Source organism: Otolemur garnettii, unplaced genomic scaffold, assembly GCF_000181295.1.
Source record: "Otolemur garnettii isolate 467f Iridium unplaced genomic scaffold, OtoGar3 scaffold00090, whole genome shotgun sequence".
Taxonomy (NCBI): domain Eukaryota; kingdom Metazoa; phylum Chordata; class Mammalia; order Primates; family Galagidae; genus Otolemur; species Otolemur garnettii.
This window is the reverse complement of record NW_003852485.1, coordinates 1,505,943-1,528,568: the sequence shown is the minus strand read 5'-3', so window position 1 is coordinate 1,528,568 and position 22,626 is coordinate 1,505,943. Positions and strand designations below refer to the sequence as shown.

Here is a 22,626-nt window from a genome sequence, read left to right as displayed (position 1 = left end):
TGGTTTTGCTTAAAAGATCTTTTGGCTACAACAAGATTTTTGTCTTCTTTTAATATGGTCAGATAATCAAATTTTATTATATAATTCAGAGAACTTTTTCTGTTTCATTTATTTATTTATGTATTTATTTTTGCAGTTTTTGGCTGGGGGTGGGTTTGAACCTTCCACCTCTGGCATAGGGGGTTGGTGCTCTACTTCTTTGAGCCACAGGTGCCACCCACTTTTCCTGTTTTAAAGAGGTCCTACTGAACCATTGGCTAACATAAAGCTTTCTAGATTTTTTATAACTTTTGTTACATGATTAGAAGAAAAATTTCATAATCTGTTTGAAATCTATTTTTATAAATTTTATCTTCACATGAGTAGAAAATAGTATGGTAGAATTTACTAAATAAGCCATTATTTTTCCATATAATTCAAATACCCCCAAAGTCACCCATTAGCTCGTCAAATAGAATTTGGATGCTCATGTAGACGTCCAGTGTGCTCTGTTTGTCCATCCTGTGGTAACATAAGAATGGTTTGTGTTTAGTGGCTTTATAGCATTTTTTAATATCTGATAAGCTAGGCCAACCCTTATTAGTCTTATTTACAGAAAAATACTACTTAAGAACATTTGTTTTTCCATAGGAAATATATGACTATTTTAATTCAAATATGACATACCCCATGGTGAGATTTTGAGATAACACAAACATCAGATTATCAAATTTGTCCCACAGAATGAGAAATCATAACTGCTATCAAGATTTAATATTTAATAATGTCAAGGATATGATTATCATGAAGCATAATGATCCTCCTTGCCATGTTAGTAGGAATTCTGGCTCAGATTTATTTAGGGCAATCCCTAAACAATATACACCACATATGACGATCTAACACTTAAGCAGACACTTTGGCTGTTCCATAGCTTACATGACATGTTCCAGAAAGACTTGCTTGCCATAGCGATTTAGACAAGATACATCCTGCTACAAATGCCCCACAGATGGGAGCTATGCCACTAGCCAATGTCCTCAGTGGGCCGGTAGCCCATCACTAATGCTTGTCATTAGCTGGTCACTTTTCTTTGCTGATATTCCTCAAGAAAGACAGAGAATGGATTATCCTGCTCTGCCCTTTTATTTCTGTAAATTTTGTATTAATTTTTATCATAACTTTGGAATTTCAGTATCAAGTTCTCATCCTTGTTGCCCATTAAAATTACCTGAAGGATTTTAAACAAATTTCTGTACATTAGCCCCCCCCCACAACAGTTAAATCAGAATTGCTTATACAAAAGTCTGAATGTCAGTACTTCTATGTCTTTTCAAATATGTAGCCAAAGGAACCACTTGTTTATATCTTAAAAAATAAGATCCTCTTCAATAAAATTCTTAATTTTCTTCTTTAAATTTTAACTTTTATTATTAAATTTATTTATTAATTTGATAAAACCTAGTCAAATGAAATAGATTACACATTTCCATTTTTAGCAATATCATAGATAATATAGAGTAAAACTATTTATATTCTATCTACTACTTGAACAAACTCTGATAAACCTTTATCTTTGATTTGGTTTAATTCAGTTTGTTTGGTGTGGGGGAGGATTCTCTTGAGGATTCACTCTTGGGTGTTCTCAGTATATAATCATATCAGCAAAAAGAGAAAAAGTCATTTCCTTTTTGTAATAACAACTATTTTTTTTATTTCAAAAAAATCCCCAAAACAGTTCTGAACAATAATAGCTTATTTTAATGAAAATGTCTCCACCATTAAGATTAAGACTTCTAAAATATCCTTGCATGCCTAAAATAAATTCTACTTGGTGATACATTATTTTTGATAGGTTGTCAATTTTATTGGTTAGTCAATTGTTTAAAATTTCACTTCTATTTTATATTAGTGTTGGTCTGTAGTTACATGCTCTTTAAATGTTTGAAAGTAATCAGTTGTAAAGCCATTTGATCCTGGTAGTTTTAATATTAGGCTTTGAAATACCTTTCTACTCTACTATGGTAATTTTTAATTTTATTTCTTCCTTGGTCACTATTAGTAATTTCCATTTTCTCAAGCATTCATTTATTTAACCTAGGCTCTCCAAATTTTTATGTAATTACATGTAGGTTTCTCCTACAAGACATTTTGTATTTTTCTGTATCATTTTGTATACCTCCTTTCTCATTCCTAAATTTGTATATTTTTTTCTCTCCTTATCTTCTTTCCTTCAGCAGAACTTCGAAAGATTTATATACTTTATCCATTTTTTCAAGGAATTATCTCTTAGATTTATTTATGCTTCCTACTATTCATTTTCAGCAAGTGCCTTCATTGATTCCATTTTTTTTAATTTGGCAGCTTATATTCAGATTATTTTTATTATTTGGGGTTCATTGAAGGTATAGGTTATACTGATTTTACATTTGTTAGGTAAAGTCCCTCTTATAATTGTATTTTGTCGCCAAGGAGTGTGCCATACACCATGACCCCCCATTCTCCTCCCACCTCCTCTTGACCCTTCCGCCCTTCCTTTGCCTCCCCCCACCTTGTATTAGAGCATCTACTGCCTTCATATTAGAATTGAGTACATTGGATTCTTGCTTCTCCATTCTTGTGATGCTTTACTAAGAAGGATGTGTTCTACCTCCATCTAGGTTAATACAAAAAATGTAAAGTCTCCATCTTTTTTAATAACTGCATAGTTTTCCATGGTATACATATTACCACAACTTGTTAATCCATTCCTGGCTTGGTTGGGATTTAGGTTGTTTCCACATTTTGGTGATTGTAAATTGAGGTGCAATAAACAGTCTAGTGCAAATGTTCTTAGGATAAAATGATTTTTTTTTCTTCAGGGTAGATGCATTGTAATGGGATTGGAGGATAAAATGAGAAGTCTAATTTGAGTTCTTTGTGAATTCTCCATACTTTCTTCCAAAAAGGCTACATTAGTTTGCAATCCCATCAGTGGTGTAAAAGTGTTCCCTTCTTTCCATATCCACACCAACATCTGCAGCTCTGAGACTCTTTGATATGAGCTATTCTCACTGGGTATAGGTGATATCTCAAAGTGGTTTTAATTTTCATTTCTCTGACGAACAAGGAAGATGAGCATTTTTCCAAATGTCTGTTAGCCTTTTTTTTTTTTTTTGTCTTTTTCAGAGTAGGACCTGTTCCTATCTCTTGCTCATCTCGTAGATGGGATTGTTTACTCTTTTTTGTTGCTTAATTTGAGTTGTCTATAGATTCTAGTTATCAACCCTTCGTCAGATTCATACCCTGCAAATATTTTCCCATTCCAAAGGTTGTCTTTTTGCTTTACTTATGTGTTCTTAGTTGTGCAGAAGCTTTTAGGCTTAATTAAGTCCCATTTGTTAACTTTTGTTGTTGCGATGGCCACTGAAATCTTTGTCATAAAATCTTTCCCCAGTCCAACATCATCAAGAGTTTACCCCACACTTTCTTCCAAGATTTTTATTGTTTTGTTTTCTTAGATTTAAGTCTTTTATCCATCTTAAGTCAACTTTTGTCAGTGGTGAAAGGTGTGGATCGAGTTAGCCTTTTTCATGTGGTCATCCAGTTTTCCCAGCACCATTTGTTGAATAAGGATTCTTTTCTCCATTGTATGCTATTCTTAGGTTTATCAAAGGTTAGGTGACAAGTAGAGACTGGTTTCAACTCTTAGTTTTCTACTCTGTTCCATATGTATATGTCTCTATTTTTGTGCCAATACCATGCTGATTGGATTACTGTGGATTTGTAATATAGGCTGAAGTCTGGTAGGCTGATGTCTCTAGCTTTGTTTTTATTACTAAGAATAGCCTTGGCTATACAGGTTTTTTTCTGGTTCTATACAAAACAAAGTACTATTTTTTACAGTTCTTCAAAATATGATGTTGATACTTCAATAGGGGTTACATGAATTTGTAGATTGCTTTGGGTGGAATAGACATTTTGACAATATTGATTTTTCCCAGCCAAGAGTATGGTATGTTCTTCCATTTGTTAGTGTCTTCTGCAATTTCTTTTCTTAGGGTTTCATAATTCTCTTTGAAAAAACTTTTTCACCTCTTTTGTTAGGTTTATTCCTTTTTCATTTTCTTTGAAGCTGCTGTGAAGAGAATTGTGTCCTTGATTTGCTTCTCAACTTGGCTGTTATTGGCATATACAATGGCTACTGATTTGTGGAAATCTATTTTGTATCCTGAGATATTACTGTATTTTTTTTATTACTTCTGGGAGTCTTGTGGTTGTGTCTTTAGGGTTCTCTAAGTATAGGATCATATCATTGGCAAAAAGTGAAAGTTTGACCTCCTCTGCCCCCATTTGGATGCCCTTTATTTCCTTCTCTTTCCTGATTGTATTGACTAGAATTTCCAGCACTATGTTGAATAATTGTGGCAATAGAGGACAACCTTGTCTAGTTCCAGTTCTAAGTAGAAAAGCTTTCAGTCTCAGTATATTATTAGCTATGGGTTTGTCATAGATGGCTTTGATCAGTTTAAGAAATGTGCCACCTATGCCTATATTCTTAAGTGTTGTAATTAGAAAAGGGAGCTTAATTTTATCAAATGCTTTTTCTGCATCTATTTAGAGGATCATACGGTCTTTTTTTTTTTTTTGCTTCTATTGATATGATGTATCACATTTATAGATTTTCATATATTAAACCAGTCTTGCATCCCTTAGAAAAGGCTACTTGATCATGATGTTTAATTTTTTTAATGTGTAGCTTCAATCTATTAGCTAAGATTTTGTTGAGTATTTTTGCATCACTATTGATTAGTGAAATTGCTCTATAGTTCTCTTTTTCAGTTGGGTCCTTTCCTGGTTTTGGAATCAAGGTGATGTTTGCTTCAGAGAATGTGTTGGGAAAGAGTCCTTCCTTCTCAATGTTTTGGAATAGGTTCTGCAATATAGGTGCAAGCTCATCTTTGAAGGTTTGATAGAATTCTGATGTGAATCCATCTGGTCCTGGGCTTTTTTTCTTGGAAGTTGGTCTTTTCAAGAGATCTATTTCTTCCTAAGTGTAGGAAAATGGTGAGATTCCAGGTATAGGTCGATTTCATTCACATTGTCAAATTTCTAGGCATAAAGGTTTTGGTACTAGTCAGAAATAATCTTTTGAATCTCTGTGGTATCAGTTATTATTTCCCCCTTTTGTTCCTGATTGAAGTTATTAAAGATTTTACTTTTCTATCTCTGGATAATCTGGCTAATGGTTTATTGATTTTATTTATCTTCTCAAAGAACCAACTCTTCGTTTCATTCATTTTCTGAATGATTCTTTTATTTTCAATTTCATTTATTTCTGATTTAATTTTGTTTATTTTTTTCCTCTGCTAACTTTGGGATTGGATTGCTCTTCCTTTTACATTTCTTTAAGATAATTCATTGGGTTGTCCAAGTGCTCTTTTTCTGTTTCTAGGATGTAGGAATCTAATGCGATAAATTTCCCTCATACAACTGCTTTTGCAGTGTCCCCCAGGTTTTGGAAATTTGTGTCTTCATTGATTCCATTTCTTACTTTTTTGATAGTTCTTCAATTCTTAACATTTTTATTAAGGTCTTTTGTTGTTTGAGTCTTTCTTTTTAAAAATGAAGGCATTAACAATATATGGTTTCTGAAGGCATGTTTTCTGTACCTCTATGGGTTTTGATATGAAATATTCTCATTTTGTCACATTCTAAATTATTTCTTCTTTTATCCAAAAGTCTTTTATCATAGAATATGGTTCTTAACTTCCAAGTACTTCTGATTCTATGGTCATTTTAAAATTATTTTGTCTTATATTTTTAGGTTATAATCAAAGTTCATGAACTCTAAAATTTTCAACTTCAGGGAGGCTGAGGCAAGAGGATTGTTCAAACCCAAGATCTTGAGGGTGCAGTGAGCTATGATGACATCATTGCACTCTAGCCTGGGTGACAGAGAGAAAATCTGTTTTTCAAAAGAAAATCTAATTTTCAGACATACAAGACCTCACACCTAATTCAATTGTATTGAATTTAATTTTAATGGTTTACCTTTGTAAATGTTTTCCAAAGCATTCAGCTTTATTCTTAATTTTTTTTTTTTTTTTGAGACAGAGCCTCAAGCTTTCCCCCTGGATAAAGTGCTATGGCATCACAGCTCACAGCAACCTCCAACTCCTGGGCTCAAGCAAGTCTATTGCCTGAGCCTCCCAAGTAGCTGGGACCACAGGTGCCCGCCACAACGCCCAGCTATTTTTTGGTTGCAGCTGTCATTGTTGTTTTGGCCGGCCCAGGCTGGATTCGAACCCGCCACCTTAGGTGTATATGGCTGGCGCCCTAGCCACCTGAGCCACAGGCACCGAGCCCAGCTTTATTCTTTTAATATGAATGGAAAGAGTACTATTCTCCTTTACACAAAATTTATTTCTTTTATGTCTTATATATGATTGAATTACCTAATTCCACTAATAATTATAGCTGGAATGAATAGGTTTTAGAACATAAACAGCTGGCTTATGATGCAAGAGGCAGAAGGAGAAATGGGCAGTTACAATAGTACATGGAACATTCAGAATGCCAGGTAACAGTTAACACATTTTACAGAAGAGGAATTTGTTAGATGGAGGAATAAAATATTTACTCTTTTACAAACATCTATTGTTTTGCAAAATTGGCATGATTATTTGGAGAAGGAGAGGCAATTGGTAGGACCTCACCTAATGCACACAATATGAAGGTATTCAGCATTGCCCCCTGGGTGAAGGGCTCAACTACAACTTCAACTTTACCTTGGAATAAAAAACAATGTAGTATAAAACTCTATGCACTCCAATTAATTTGAAATTTTAAAAAAATAGTAACAGAGAAACACATTCCTCTGAAAGATTTTAGAAGACAGTTAGAACTGACCTCAGAAGACATTTAGTATAACCTTCATTTTACTGAACTAATCGCTTTGACACCTGGCAGCATTTTGTAATCAAAGACCCATATGATTTGTTATTTCTTTGGATAATGATCAATTCCTGTGCACTGGCAATGTGGAATATCACACATACAACAAGAAAGTCTGCCACAAATATAGGCATTACACTTGCCCTCATTTCTTAAAAAAATAAAAATGCAGCCATCAACAATTGCTTTATTGTCAGCTTTAAAATTTCTAAGGAATAAATACTCATTGGGAAAGAATAAAAAGGCCATCTATGCTAAATTTCTGTTCTTTATCAGAAATGAAAGGAATGAGAAATATTTTATAACTCACCATAACTATACTGTTAGTAACTTTAGAAATCCAATTCAATAAACAGGTATGGCAAGTAAAAATAGTTGAAGGAAAACTGGACTAAGTTTAGAGTCTAAGTTCTTCCCCAAGTAAGAGTCTTAATGCACTGTCTCAGCTTTCACATTTGAAAAATGATCACCACTCTATATTCCTCTTTATTCCTCACATACTGTTGACAATTCAATTAAAAATTTTGATTCTAAAATATGAGACATGATAAATGTTTTTAAAACCATAAAACTTGATTCAAGTTCAAGGTAATGCTGTAAGTACAAAGTGGTATTTTATATCACTCTTTTCATTACCTGGCAGGCTATATCTCCCTTTTCCTTACTTTGTAAGGAAAGCTCGGGTCATCCTAAGGAAAGCTTGGGTCATTCACAATCAATCCTTCTGGGAAGAACTACTTTAGAGCGTCCTACAGAATTCGCTATAGTTAGATTCTGTTCACCCCTTCCCCCCGTGCCTCTATCAAATAATTGAGCAGGGAGAAGGCGGGGAAGTCCTGAAAATGGATGAAGATCCTTCCTGCTGCCCTTAGAAACCCTAATGGGTTCCATGGTTTCCCCTGAGATCTCATTTCTGAAATCCTGAGGCACCCTTTTAAATCAGGCTCTTGCTGAATTAGCAGAAGGACTCCAGAGCCAGGGTAGCAAGGGCATGTGTGTAAAAGCAATAAACTCCCTCTCCCTGCACATCCACACCCTGGCCCATTCTAGCCCTAACACAATTTGGATCAGCATAAAGTTTAAGTTTCCTTCTGAAATCATAGAAGCATCTTATAGTTATGCTGTTAACTAGAGTTGTCGGAGTGGAAAGGGGAAAATGTAGGGAAGTTTCTGTTTCATTTTTCAAGAAAAATTACTGGTACCAAAACCGGTTCAGAATTTGCAACATTGTCTATATGTGAAAAGCTTTCATTCTGCCCATATTTTTTTCCAAGGTGATAAGAATCACATGCTGAATATTGGAAAGTTACATGCAGAAAATTGTTCTCCCAGTGCTTACAAATATTCCCACAGTCATTAATTCCATAATGGTCTGCTTTGTCAGCAATCTGGCCAGATTTGGTGGTCTTATACAATAAAATCGCTTCTTATCAGCCACGTGATGGTAAAATAAGAAAGAAAATGACAAACCAATATGGTCATCAGACAAGGGCAATGGTTAAAACAACTAAAAGAGTCCTCTTAGGATCAGGGGTAAGAATGCAGTATTATGTAATCACCAAAGAAACAAGAAAAGTATGTGCTTCCTATTTCTTGATGACTAAATGATAGAAATAATATGATCTGAAATTACCTAGAAAATACAGAACCCATTAAGACATTAGCTTCTAGAAACAACTAAAAGTAATATTTACTATTTTACATGTGCTAAAGATTTGTCAAAAACTGAATGACAACGTTGAAAACAATAATTCTACCATAATCAGGAAATGCTATAAAATGTTAAAGCTATACTGTAGGGTGGAGACTTAAGATGTAATATATTACTTACCTATTTACTAATCAAGCTTGAGGTTTAGTGTTTCATGGGGAGTGTTAATTTGCATTTTAATTAATCCTAATTTGTCAAGATTTAAGTATATTTAAGGACTTAGAGAATTTCCCTAGAAAATTTCCTAATGTCACTTATCACAGCTACCACAGTTGTCCATATGATTAATCTGCTACTTAGAGGAGCCATTTGCCACCCTCAGACTGTCTTTCTAAACGTTCCTTATTCAGCCTGACTTTGGGAATGTTCCCCTGTGAAATAAATCAAAAACCATTCATTACAAGATAGATCAACCTTCTAGTACTCTCTGGATATGATATGAGGTACCTATTAATATTGGAGAAAACAGTTTTATTTTTTTCAGAAAGTAAATACAGGGGTTTAAAGCCCTATTTAAAGAGTCTGGAGAGAATTTTGATTTTAAAAAAACTGAAGTATTGACACTTTTTCAATAGAATTTGGGAAGTGTACTCACGATGAGAAAGTGTTGTACAATTCAGGTTTTGAAGTATCAAACATGCAATTTTGTGCTTTAATTCTGAGGAAAGAGTAATCATTTATTGTCCATCATATTGTAAATATTTAACTTAATTTGGAAATATTTATCAGCAGCCAGGTAAAATTTTATTGAGGGAATAAGTACCTCTCCTTTCTCCTTAAAAGGTGATAGAATAGTGACATATCAGAAAAAGGAAAAAGAAACTTCATTAATTAGGATACTAAGTATTTCTTTACTCACACTCCACTGACCAAAGCCCAGGACATATTTCTTTAATTATAATCTGTCACAGGCCTGGGCCAACTTCTTTTTCACTTGTGCCACACTTCATAAACTAGATACTATAGTTGTTTTGCTAGTATAAATCTAGAAGTTTAAACTGAGGAATTTACTTTAAAAAGTGAACAAGACGGCTCGGCGCCTGTGGCTCAAGCGGCTAAGGCGCCAGCCACGTACACCTAAGGTGGCGGGTTCGAATCCCCAGCCCGGACCCGCCAAACAACAATGAGGGCTGCAACCAAAAAATGGCCAGGCGTTGTGGCGGGCGCCTGTGGTCCCAGCTACTTGGGAGGCTGAGGCAGGAGACTCGCTTGAGCCCAGGAGTTGGAGGTTGCTGTGAGCGTGATGCCATGGCACTCTACCCAGGGGGACAGCTTGAGACTCCGTCTCAAAAAAAAAAAGTGAACAAGACTAATGTTATTTTGATAAAAACTTATATCAAGTTTCAGGTTTGTATGAACTTCAGCATCCATTCATTTCTAAATTTTGCATTCATTCCTCTATCAGAAGAGAAGAAATTTGAATTTACACACTATGTAATTACAATTATTAACAACGTCATGATTTTATATCATAAGTGTGGGCCAGCATAATACATTTTAGGGAAGTTTAACATAGATCTGAATACTTCTGAGTTAATGTCTTATCAGATTTGACAGATTGCTGTTGTGCAATAATTGTTTTTATTTTTTTTTTCTGTTTTGGGTGATTTATTTAGTAAGATTAACTTTGATTTAATGATGCCTTGTTGTTGGGTCGTTTGTGCTTGAATGTCTTTATTTTTGTAACTTTATTTTATTTTGTTTTAATTTGAGATTAATATGAGGGTACATGCCATTAGCTTACATTGTTTGCAGTGGTAAGGTAAGGTCTTACTATTGGTAAGGTAAAGTCTAATTACAGTTGTGTCCTTCACCCAGAAGTGCACTGTAGACCCATGCATTGTTCCCATTTGGTGAGAACCTGCTGAACCCCCCTCTGCCCATCCCCCTTTATTGAATTTACTTCAGTATCCTCTCATGTGGGCAGGTAGTTGTTAATCTCCTAGTTTCAATTTAGAATTGAGTACATGTGATACTTGTTTTCCCATTCTTCAAATTCATTCAGGTTGTCACAAAAAATGAAAATTCTCCACCTGTTGTATGCCTGTCTAGTATTCCATGGTGTATATAGACCACAATTTATTTATCCATTCATGTGTCGAAGGTCACCTGGGTTGTTTCCCAATCTTTGTGAGTCTGAAGTGGTCTGTTATAAACATTCCAGTGCAGATGTCCTTACGGTAGTCTTTAAATTATGGGTCCTCTAGAACTAAAGTATAGGGTAGATTTCTTTTAACAATCCTAGAAATCATTTCATACTCACTTTTTAAATTCTCATTTGTCACTTATAATTTGACTTTTAAAGTTCCCAAAAATCTTATTCACATGAATTCAAGTAAAGGGGAATTAATCTTGTAATTATAAGATGGTTAAGTGACCTTAGATCCTAATAAACATAGGGATTGTTACCAGCCTTGAACAAAACATTTCTGGAACTTTAAGAACTCTTAAAAATCTAGCCCCCTACCAACCAGTATAAGAAAAATGAAATAAAAGCTTTTTACTTGCTTCAAATTAATTGGTACCTTAGCGTTCATTTAAACAAGTATTAGTATTATAAATGTACATTATAAATGTCCAAATAAGGCATGAAAAGTAGAGTGTAGAGAATTCTGACTATTCCTATAATTTTTGTTTAAGTTGGGTGTTTGGAATGCTCAGAGGCAAGGTGCATCTTTCAGAGCATCTTTTATTCATCATTATGCCCCCATGTTTCACATAGTGCTTGGCATATAACAGATACCTAATTAATATTTGCTAAAAGAATGCAAACTGCCGTTCCAAGCGGCAAACCATAAAACTGATTCTGAGTGATGCTTCTTGGTGTTTAAAATTAGACTGAATCAATAAAGCAATGGCTCTAGATGCACAATGCAAGGTGATATACACCTTTACAGTTTCAGGACTTGACAGAAAAGAAGGTTGTGTCTAGTGTAGTGGAAATGAATGTAACAATCGCCAAACCAGCTTGTGTCTTGGTTTCTACTTGTGCATTTGGCACAGCCAGATCTGCTAGGCCTGATAAAATGCCAATATCTGAGTGGAAAATGAGAGGGTTCTATTTCAGGGAGTTTAGCAGGTGAACCAGAGCTGGGGCGGGGGGAAGTACATAGTACAATGAGTAGGAAGCAGAGAGAGCAACTTAGCTGGAACCAATGAAGAGGATGGATAAATATCTACTTAAACTCAGCTCTTATTTCCCATTTTTCAATGTACCTCTACCTGTATTCCATTACACTTACCTCTCTTTTAACTCTCCCATTTAAAGTTCCTTTCCTTAGGTGTAACCATAAATTACTACCCTATTTGGGACATACAAATTAAGAGATTCAATAACTGAGTCTTAACTTTTCTTGAGTTTTACTTGCATAATCTATGTGGCTGACCAGAATGTTAAGGAAGCACTAATGCCACATGAGAATTCTTTAATCTAGACCAGTTCATGCCAACATCCAGCTATCCTCTCTATGGCACCTCCAACTTGTTAATCTTTGCAATGTGTGTCCCATCTAGTGGGATGAACACTGGGGACTGAGGACATTGAAAAGGTAAAATTTTCTTAAGTGCCATTAAAACTTTGTGGGTGATTCCAAAACTATTGAATTTCTGAGAACACATTATAAACTGATTTTAGTAACTGCATACTTTTTTTTTTTTTTTTTTTGCAGTTTTTGGCCGGGGCTGGGTTTGAACCCACCACCTCGGGTATATGGGGCCAGCGCCCTACTTCTTTGAGCCACAGGTGCCGCCCAGTAACTGCATACTTTCAAAAAGGATTTAAGGCAACTCACAGTAAAAACTTCAGTACATTTAGTAAGCCTGAACATTTAACCAGACAGACACAAAAAACAAGTTAAAGACAGATGCAAGAAAAAAGAATTCTTAAACTGATGATAAAATCACACACACATACACAGAGAGACACACAATATTTAAACTCTGCAGAGGCAATAGAACACAAAACTTGGTCCACAAGGCAGACCAAAGGGAAAATGCAATAGTGTTTTTTGTCTCTAACTGAAGAGAACATACCAATTCTTCAGAAACAATAAACAGGCCTGACCAAAAAACAAAGGAAGTCAGAAGTCAATTGCATATTAAAAATCTTTTGTGCGTGAAATGGCTTACATTATCCTATTTAATTGTGACCTCAACTCTACAAACTAGATGTTATTAATTTGATTATACAGAAGAAGAAAACAAATCTCAGAAAAGTTAAGTAACTTGACCAAAGTCACAATAAGCGAATGATGGAGCTAGTACTTCGGTTCACGCCTGTCTGATTCCATAGCTCATAGAACACACTCAAAGAAGTGGAAAAGCCCATCTCTATTTCATCTCAGTCTTACAACTCACAACATGCACACACACACACATATGCAATTTTCTCTTCTATAACCAGGCTTTACTCAGAGATGCTTCAGGGATGATGCCAGAAATAATAGCTCCAAGCTCACTACTCTCATTCCAACTACTGCAATGGTAGCAGTATCTCCCTTATTCATGTATATATAAAATGTCTTCTTGTACTTGTTATATTTATGTCTTAAGAGAAAGATGAGCATATCTAATTTGTGACTTGGTGTAAAGCTCTACACATCTCTGTGTGTATGGGGTAACTTGTTAGTTATTCAAAGACCACAACAATGGACTTCACAGTGAAGTAAGTTGTAAGTAGAGACCAGTAAACGGGGGTATTTTCTCTTATGTATCCCTCATTTAGGAAAATAGTATCCAAACTTAGCTCAGTTCCATTTGACATTACTTGCCAAAAAATTCAATGCAATGGGTTAAACAGTAGAAAAGACCAGTGACCCAAAGAGTTGGTTTCATGGAAGAAGATGAGTTGATAGAGGGTCCTAACAAAGAGTAGGGGAAAAAACCTTCAACTCCCAGAGACAGAAATATGCAAATGCTGTAAGTTACCATATTGGAGAGGTCCTCAGTCCAAGCAGAGAATCTGCCAGGAGTCCAGTCATGTAGGCCAACCTTAAAAATTACAGTTGACAGGAGAGACTGCGATGAGTTGGGCCCAGGAACTCATAACAGAGGGAGGTTCATTTCTTTCAGACATGAGCCAGGTAGTATAGACGCTTTAAGATGAAAGTCTGAGTCCGTACAATATCAGGGAGCTGCATGAGTAGTTTCTGACAATTGGCACATTATTTACTGATAACTTATTGAAATTATGGCTATTTTCAATATTGTGAAGGTTCTCATTCTATGGTAAAGAAATACAGATGGGTGAAGTGACTTGCACAAGAGTCAACCTGTGGCAAATTCAAAACCAGAATTCAATTTTATTGACTTTCTTCTAAAGCACTCTCTACCCATTTTTGCAGATGATTATATACAAGGGCAAAAGTTTTGCCTGCTGTGCCACAGGTCTCTTACTGATCCTTTCATATTATATCACAGTCAGCCTGACCAATTTCACCACACAGTTGTCCTACAGAAGCAGGATCCTTGTAGCTTCCCAAATATTTAAAATAGTGATAATTGTAAGTTCACGCAAACACGATTTAATTTGAAGTTTCTCTATGGCCAAATACATTTGAATTGCTTTACAAACAATCCGTGATTACTCTTAGTTATACTGGACAGCATACCAAGGTTGATCCAAAGAATATAAAAAAATCCCCAAATTGCATTATTGCCCTATAAATTGCACTATCTAATGTTCCTTCTCTCCATCCCAAAGCAAATTTAAATGGGTCTACTGGTACTGGCATGGCAAAGTCAACATAAAAATTAAAATCTACATAAAACACCCAAAATAGCAAGACACGGAGAAGCAAGAGCTGAGTGCCTTTGATCCATTGTACACTGAAAATTTTATAAAAATAACATAAAATGTCATTCAATTCAAATTGAGTTGCAGTTGTCACAAGCTATTGTTTAATCTATTTGCCAGGTTTTAAATTAGCCCCTGACTAGATTGTCAAAACAGAAGCTCCTTAGAAACTTATGCATGCACTGTAAACTCTGGTGCAATTTCCATTTCTGAATATTGAACTACACTTTTAAACTATGTTTGCTCTTCTCCTTTCCTCTCCCTATTTTCAGTACTTATCAAAATATTTAGTATTAATAATGTGCATATGAAATATACGTATTCCAAATACTGCTAACTAAGAGCACTCTCTGCTATGACATTTACAAATACCATGGCTATTTCAGGATCAACATTTCTACTAATTATAACTAAGATGTCTACCAGAGATGGCAATCTAAATTGACTGGAGATTCCTTCAAAAGGTTGATTGTCTTTCTAGTTGTACCGCCTCTCATTAGTTATGTCTTATTAATTGTCACATTGCATTATATCTGTGCCCAGTATGATACCACATAACATAATGCAGGGAAAGAGAAGCAGTGTGAAAAGTAGGCATTACATTTTAATGAGGCAGATTGTGTGGAGTCTGAATGCCTGCAGTTAATTCAGAGAACAAGTATTTGAGTTGAAAATTCTGACATGTTTAGCAAACCAAGTATTCATTAAAGTAGGCGAGGTAGAGCACTGGAGGAACTCCTGTATGACAATAACTACACTTGCAGTGCTGTGAGCAAGAAATAGACTGTATTTCAGGTTAAGGTACCCAGTGCTCTGGTAGTATGAAACTCTTTATTTTTTTCCTTCAGGTCCTAAAGGGTTTCCCAGAATGCTTACAAGCTGACATTTGTCTACATCTCAACCAGACTTTGCTGCAAAATTGCAAAGCCTTTCGGGGGGCAAGTAAAGGTTGCCTTAGAGCTTTGGCAATGAAGTTCAAGACCACCCATGCACCTCCAGGAGACACCCTGGTTCACTGTGGGGATGTCCTCACTGCTCTTTATTTCTTATCCAGAGGCTCCATCGAAATTCTGAAAGATGACATTGTGGTGGCTATTCTGGGTGAGTATTTTATAACTGAATTATGATAGATTCAGTTATGACCTCTTGCAGTACATAGTTTAAAATGATAGTGGAAAAGATCTGTTTATTTACGATGACTATTTAAGACTGGTGGGTAATTTGAAAGCTTTACTTAAAAATCAATTCAAATCGAATTCACCTTGCAAAAATATGTTTTCTTGACTGTCCAACTTTTTCTCTGATGTGTAAATGTTTCCATTATTCTCCTCAATTCTTAGCCACTTAGACATTGGAGGCCGAATATATGGAAATAGTCAGTATTCTCTTTTTTTATGCTAGAAGCTCTTAGCTTCGCCAGGCACAGTGGCTCACACCTGTAATCCTAGCACTCTGGGAGGCCAAGGTGGGAGGATTGCTTATGCTCAAGAGTTTGAGACTAGCCTAAGCAAGAGGGAGACCCGGTCTCTACTGAAAATAGAAAAATTAGCCAGATGTCATGGCAGGTACCATGACATGGCATGGCATTCTCTCTCCAGCTACTAAGAGAGACTGAAGCAAGAGAATTGCTTGAGCCCAAGAGTTTGAGGTTGCTGTGAGCTACAATGATGCTACAACACTCTACTCAGGGCAATAGAGTGAAATTTTGTCAGAAAGAAAGAAAGAGAGAAAGGGAGAAAGGGAGGAGGGGAGAAGGGAAGAAAGGAAGAAATGGAGGGAAGGGGGAGGGAGAGAAGGAGGGAGGGAAGGAAGGAAGGAAAAAAGAAGCTCTTAGCTTCATGTTTGACCCCTTAACACCTTAAAATAAAATATATATGCGATGGACATACTTGCTAGTGTGTACCAATTCTCTGTCAAGAGCTGGGTTTCTGTTTAGATGAATTTTATTTATTCACGCACACTTTTACCTGCTATATCCCATTAAATGGAATTATATGATTCCTTGCCCAGGCAGTATAGACCTATGAATGTAACAAACAGGAATAGAGGTAAATTAGCAATAAATTCATTGGGTTTGGGTGCAAAAGAAAGCCTATGTTTAATCTGTCCCTTCAAAATAAATGTAGGCCAAGTGAAGTTGTAGGATTTCTTTGGGATGGTAGCACAGCAGAACAGAACAAGGGAACAGTCAGTTCTCCTCTCCTTCCACCTAGCTGAGAGGTTTAAGCTTCACTCTCCCCACAGTAACAGCTACTCCCTGAATCTATGAAACTTTTGCTTTTTTCTCTGTGGGTCAACTCCAGCTCCACTAAAATAATGAGTATGTAATTAAATCATTTTCTGTGTGTCAACTTTTTTTTTTTGAGACAGAGCCTCAAGCTATCCCCCTGGGTAGAGTGCCGTGGCATCACAACTCACAGCAACCTCCAACTCCTGGGCTCAGGCGAGTCTCCTGCCTCCGCATCTCCAGTAGCTGGGACCACAGGCACCCGCCACAATGCCCGGCCATTTTTTTTTTTTTTTTTTTTTGGTTGCAGCCATCATTGTTGTTTGGCAGGCCCAGGCTGGATTCGAACCCACCACCTTAGGTGTATGTGGGTGGTGCCTTAGTCACTTGAGCCACAGGCGCCAAGCCTGTCGACTTTTGAGGTTCATACATACGACTGTTATCTCCAAAAGGACAGGGTTGGTGTCTGTTTTTCTAGCTGTATGTCAAACCAGTGTATGGCATAGCACAGAACCCAAACATGTGAATGGAAGGTTTTGAATTATTTCCTATAAATTTTGAAAGTTTATTATGATTATATTTTCTTTTAAAATCCCCCCAAATTGATCAAGGTGTATATTTTAGTTTTCAATTCAATAAGTGAAGAATAAACACATATTCTAAATTACTTGAAGCCCACACAACCCATTACTTCTTGGCCTCTTGGCTAAGATCAAGTGTGTGAAGACCACACAATCCAGTTAGGTTGTAGATTTGTGCTTGACAGTTTGCCCTGATACATTGCCAAAAAAGGGACATGCTTCGTGGCCTTCCTGATCTTCAAGGCGGGTAGTCCTAGCTTCTAGAAGGAAGGCAATGAGCCTTCGTGGCTTCTAAAAAAATCATTTTAGAGCATTTGCTCTACACACGGACTAGCATACTCCTTGCTCACTTATAGTCACGTAAACTAATTAAAATACAAAGCCCATGCTTAATTTAATCCAGAGCTTTTTCTTTTAAATACAGTAGAACCTTCATAATTGACCACTTCCCTACACTGACCTAATTTTCATAGACTGGATATGAACCACATGTCCGTGTCACATATCAGTACTGTAGGCCTAGTTCCTTATGTTAACAGCCTCTATATGTTCACTGGTTGATTACAATCCCTTGGGTGGTCACAGAGGTTCTACTGTGTGTGTGTGTATAAATATAGAACCTTCTATCCGTATAAAATTCAATATGAAGCATTTCAAGAGATCTTCTTTTTCTCTCTCTATTTCTGTGCATGTCAGCCCCCTAAATCCCTCACACATTATGATTACTTGTTCTATTTTCGAAAGACTGGTAAGTATGTATTTAAAATATAATTAATGTACCCTCTCCAATTTTTATTATACAGCTAAAATATAGTATTTTATATCTCTCCATTTATTCTTATTTAAAACAGAAACAATGCAGCCTTTATTTTATTAATTTAAGTTTTATTGTTTCAGATACATTAAGTTGTCTGCCAAAAATTAAAATAACACATGCAGGAAGTGTTTTCTAAATTGGAAAAGAACCTTCAGGATAGATGTGAGAGTAGTATTTTATACTGCCTTTGACAATCATTAAAAGTTGTATCATCAGGTAATTCATCTGTATTTATTAAGTACATATACCACAGGTACAATCTGTAAGTGCTTTGATGATCAGAAACAAAAAAAAATCTAAGTGGTCATGACCTTCAGGGAAAATACAGGGAGGAGATTAGACATGCAGCCTAGGGTGTGTGAGGGCTTTGACTCTGGAGTCAGCATGCACAGGATTCAAGCCTGGCTATTCTCTCCCCACTTCCACTTTACTCAGTGAAGGAGGTAACCTTGGCCTAATCAGTTCCCTCTTTAATCCTCTTTCTGAATCATAAAATTGGGATAATAATTGACAATTCTTTCATGAAGTTATTTTAGGGATAAAATGATGCACCTAAGCGTTAAACATAGAGCCTGACACCGCTCAGTCCTCAATGAACATTTGTGTTGCTGTTGTCATTCTTATCCGGATCGTTGAACAAGACCTTGAAAAGCAGATGGCGTGTGGCTGGGCAGTGGTTTGGGGAGGGCCCATCAGAAGGCAGACACTGAACAAATTCCCTGTTTTGTAGGAAAACAAGGATGACAAATTTGTTATATGGACAAACGTCTATATAACAAAAAACATGACTACATTATGTTGAGAAAATATATTAATTAAACTATAGGACAAATTCATTAAGGGCAAATTCAAAAGTAGTTATCAAAGGACACAAGATGTGTTCAAATTGCTCCACCAAGTCTCTCAATATTAAAAAAAGCTCTACCATAACCCATTGCCAGGCATCACCTCCGGAGAATATCCTGAGACAGAAAGATCACGAATCTGATTCACTTTCCCATATTCTTAGACTGACAAACTCAGAGCACACCTACCTGAAAGTACCTTTAAAATACTCAATGGCAAGACCCTTTCCTGTCGCAGCGGGACGCACCAGACTGTAGATATGTTTGCTCCAGTCTTGATGCTTAGCAAATAACCTAAACAAAAAAATGAAAAAGATTACACCAGGACCAGTACCTTTAGAAGCAAAGTTCTATTCAACAAGTTCGGGCTGGGGCAGTCAACCTACCTGCTAGAACTTTTCTGCCCAAGTAAGTGTTGGTTTCATTTGAAGTCTTTGGTTCAAAGATTGGTCAACTAATGAGTGGCCCCCTTCTACTTTTAGAAGGAAAACATTAAGTTTCGAATCTGTTTCCTCCCCCCCATTTCTTTTCTTTTTTTTTTTTCTTTACTTTTTTCTCTTCTTTAGGAAAAAATGATATATTTGGAGAAATGGTTCATCTTTATGCCAAACCTGGAAAATCTAATGCAGATGTCAGAGCTCTCACATACTGTGACTTGCACAAGATTCAGAGGGAAGACTTGCTAGAGGTTTTGGATATGTATCCTGAGTTTTCTGATCACTTTCTAACAAACCTAGAGTTGACTTTCAACCTAAGGCACGAAAGTGCAAAGGTATATGCTATTTGCTTATTTTTGTATTTCTGACATTTTATTTTACTCTTATATTGCACATATACGTCTAAAAAATCAAGAAAAATACTTTAGCAAACCTTTACCATTTCTGTATATTTGAAAAGGGCAGGTAAATATTTACATGTTTAAATTATAGGAAAGAAATTCAGCTTAATTACTTTCAAATATGTTAAATAATTTTAAATAGATCAGTTACGTTTCAGATTCTAAGGACCCTTACGTGACATAGTTGATTTTACATAACTGTGGTTTATATTGTGCCAATTATTTGTCAGAAATGGGTGATTTTATGCCATTTAAAATCCCTTAAAAGAATTTCCTTTATACAAAGATGAAAATACTCTCAAGGCTATTATTTATAATACACATTAGGTATCAATGTCTTATCAACAATAATGAAAAATGAACCCCCTTCAAGTTGAGGCCCCTATTTAATACATATGATTTCCAAATCACAGAATTGTAAATTATCAGGTTTTACAGCAGATTCAACATTTATGCTGTAGAATGAATAATATGTGGTCTATTAGTAATAATATTTTAAATAATTCTACATATATGTTAACTTAGAATGAATTTTGAGAGTGTGGCCCTGTACCTCTCACTCTTTTCCACTGTGAAAATGTGTCTTTATGACTCACTACTACTGTGTGGATAGAGAATTTGTGTTTCTAGCCCAAAATTTACTACCAAGGTAATCCTTCTCCATTTCCTCCCCCAAACCCCAAAGTCTACAAATACCACTCCAAGTCTTCATAATTTTTAATCATAAATCAAATATTAGGTATTTGATACTTGCCAGTGTATTTATATGCTAATATATTCTTTGGAAAAAAGACCCCAAGTCAAGAGGTAGGCAAAAGGTTTAATATTCCCTGGAGTTGTTGTCATTCCCAGGCACTGTGAGAGAAAGGGAAATTTTTAAGATCACTGGGGTGCCGTTTAATATCCTGATGCCCCAGCTCAGATAAGCGTTTCTTTACAAAACACGGGAAAGTGACAAAGTATTTAGAGGGTTTCAAAGGTTCAACTATTTAGAGTATGCTTTTTTTTTTTATAATGGGTTTAATTCAGTAATTTCTCACCATCCCAGTTTTATGTCAGCAATCTCATTCTGATTTTGCTTTTAAAAAAACAGGTATCTACCACAGGTAATTTCCTTACATAAAAGTTTAGTACATACCCAAATAAACGAAACTGGAACTTCCATTTTTATTTATGAGATTGATAATGTGCGATCTGAGAGGAAGGCAGGGGGAGCTAGAAACGAACTGTTTTAGGGTTCAAAGCAGAATGTTTATTGATTTCAACCTTATACTTATTGTGGGGAAATGTAACTTTGTAATCATTACCTTATCACTTAAGAATCATCGCTAATTATGATTAGTGTACACAATTTTCTCTGTAGTAAAACAGATGTTACAAAGTTGCTGCATTTGGCCCTTGAACAATGTAGAGGTTAAGGGAACTGACCTCTGCACAGTCAATAATGTACATATAATTTTTGACTCACCAAAAGCTTAACTACTATTAGTCTACTATTGAATGGAAGCCCTACTGGTAACAAACAGTTGATTAACACAGGTTTTGAAGGTTTTACATGTTATATGTTGTATTCTTGTAGTAAAGTAACCTAGAGAAAAAAATATGTTATTAGGAAATCTAAGAAAGAGAAACTCTACTTACCATTCATTAAGTGGACGTAGATCATTGTAAAGGTCTTTCCTGAGGAACAAGCAGAGAAAAAGGAGGAAGAGTTGGGTGCGTCTTGCTGTCTTAGGCAGAAGAAAATTTGCAGATAAGTGGACTCAACCTAGCACAGATCAATCTTGTGTTGTTCAAAAGTCAACTCTTTTATTTTTATTTTAACTTTGCCAAGCTACATAAAACACATGCCTCATAAAGGAATATTTTGTCTCTAAATGATGACATCAAACATTTTAATAAGTGATTTCTAGAACCATGATTTCCCCATCAGATGGTGAAACTACTAGAATTATCCTATCAGACTACTTTATAATTTAGAGACAACCATTAAGCAAAGTATTTTAAGCTGTTCTCCTGCAATCTAATAATTGAGTCACAAGGTGGTTCAAATGATACGAATAGTAAGTAGTTTACTGGTAGCACATTGTATTCAAATTGGGTAATCTTCCATTTTATTTTTATCTTACATTAACAAAGGCTGATCTCTTACTACGATCACAGTCCATGAATGATTCTGAAGGAGACAACTGTAAACTACGAAGAAGGAAATTGTCATTTGAAAGTGAAGGAGAGAGAGGTAATTCATTCCATTTCTAGGGTTTAAATGTAGAGCATAAGTTCAGTCTGAAATACTCCAACCACTCTGGGAGGCTGAGGCAGGTGGATTGCCTGAGCTCACGAGTTCGAGACCAGACTGAGCAAGAGCAAGACCTCGTCTCTAAATATAGCCGGGCATCAAGGAGGGCACCTGTGGTCCCAGCTACTGGGGAGACTGAGGCAAGAGAATTGCTTGAGCCCAAGAGTTTGAGGTTCCTGAGACCTATGAAGTCGTGGTATTCTACAGAAGGTGATAAGTGAGACTCTGTCTAAATAAATAAATAAATGTAGATCATGTGATTATTAGGTCTTCTAATTTAAAAACTCATATTCGTGATTTCAAAAGTAAATTTCATTCAGGCTCTAGGAGGACTTTCTACTACTTTTTCCAGTAGCTAATAATCTGGTCTCTGGCTTCTCACTGATAGTTTAACAGCGTCATTCAACTAAGCAATCTGATATCTACAAGGACTTCATAGATAAAGAGAGTGGATTAGTTTTTAAAAAGAGACCAGTTAATAACAGTTGACTGAGTATACCTGAGATTCCTAAGCAGAGTATTCTTAAAGAAGGACTCTCATTTCAAGTCAAGAGCTCAGTTCCCTCACATAGCTCACATGCACAGAGGAAGGCCATGTT

General features: G+C 35.9%; 1 protein-coding gene across 1 annotated transcript in view; it reads left to right on the top strand.

Moving 5' to 3' along the window:
- The window catches only part of KCNH7 (potassium voltage-gated channel subfamily H member 7), a 470,910-nt gene that overhangs the window by 424,525 nt on the left and 23,759 nt on the right, over nucleotides 1-22,626 (top strand). The window contains exons 10-12 of the mRNA XM_003795144.2: nucleotides 15,269-15,521; nucleotides 19,457-19,662; nucleotides 21,868-21,967. Coding sequence (XP_003795192.1) covers nucleotides 15,269-15,521; nucleotides 19,457-19,662; nucleotides 21,868-21,967 — 559 coding nt within the window. The remainder of the gene's footprint in view (nucleotides 1-15,268; nucleotides 15,522-19,456; nucleotides 19,663-21,867; nucleotides 21,968-22,626) is intronic.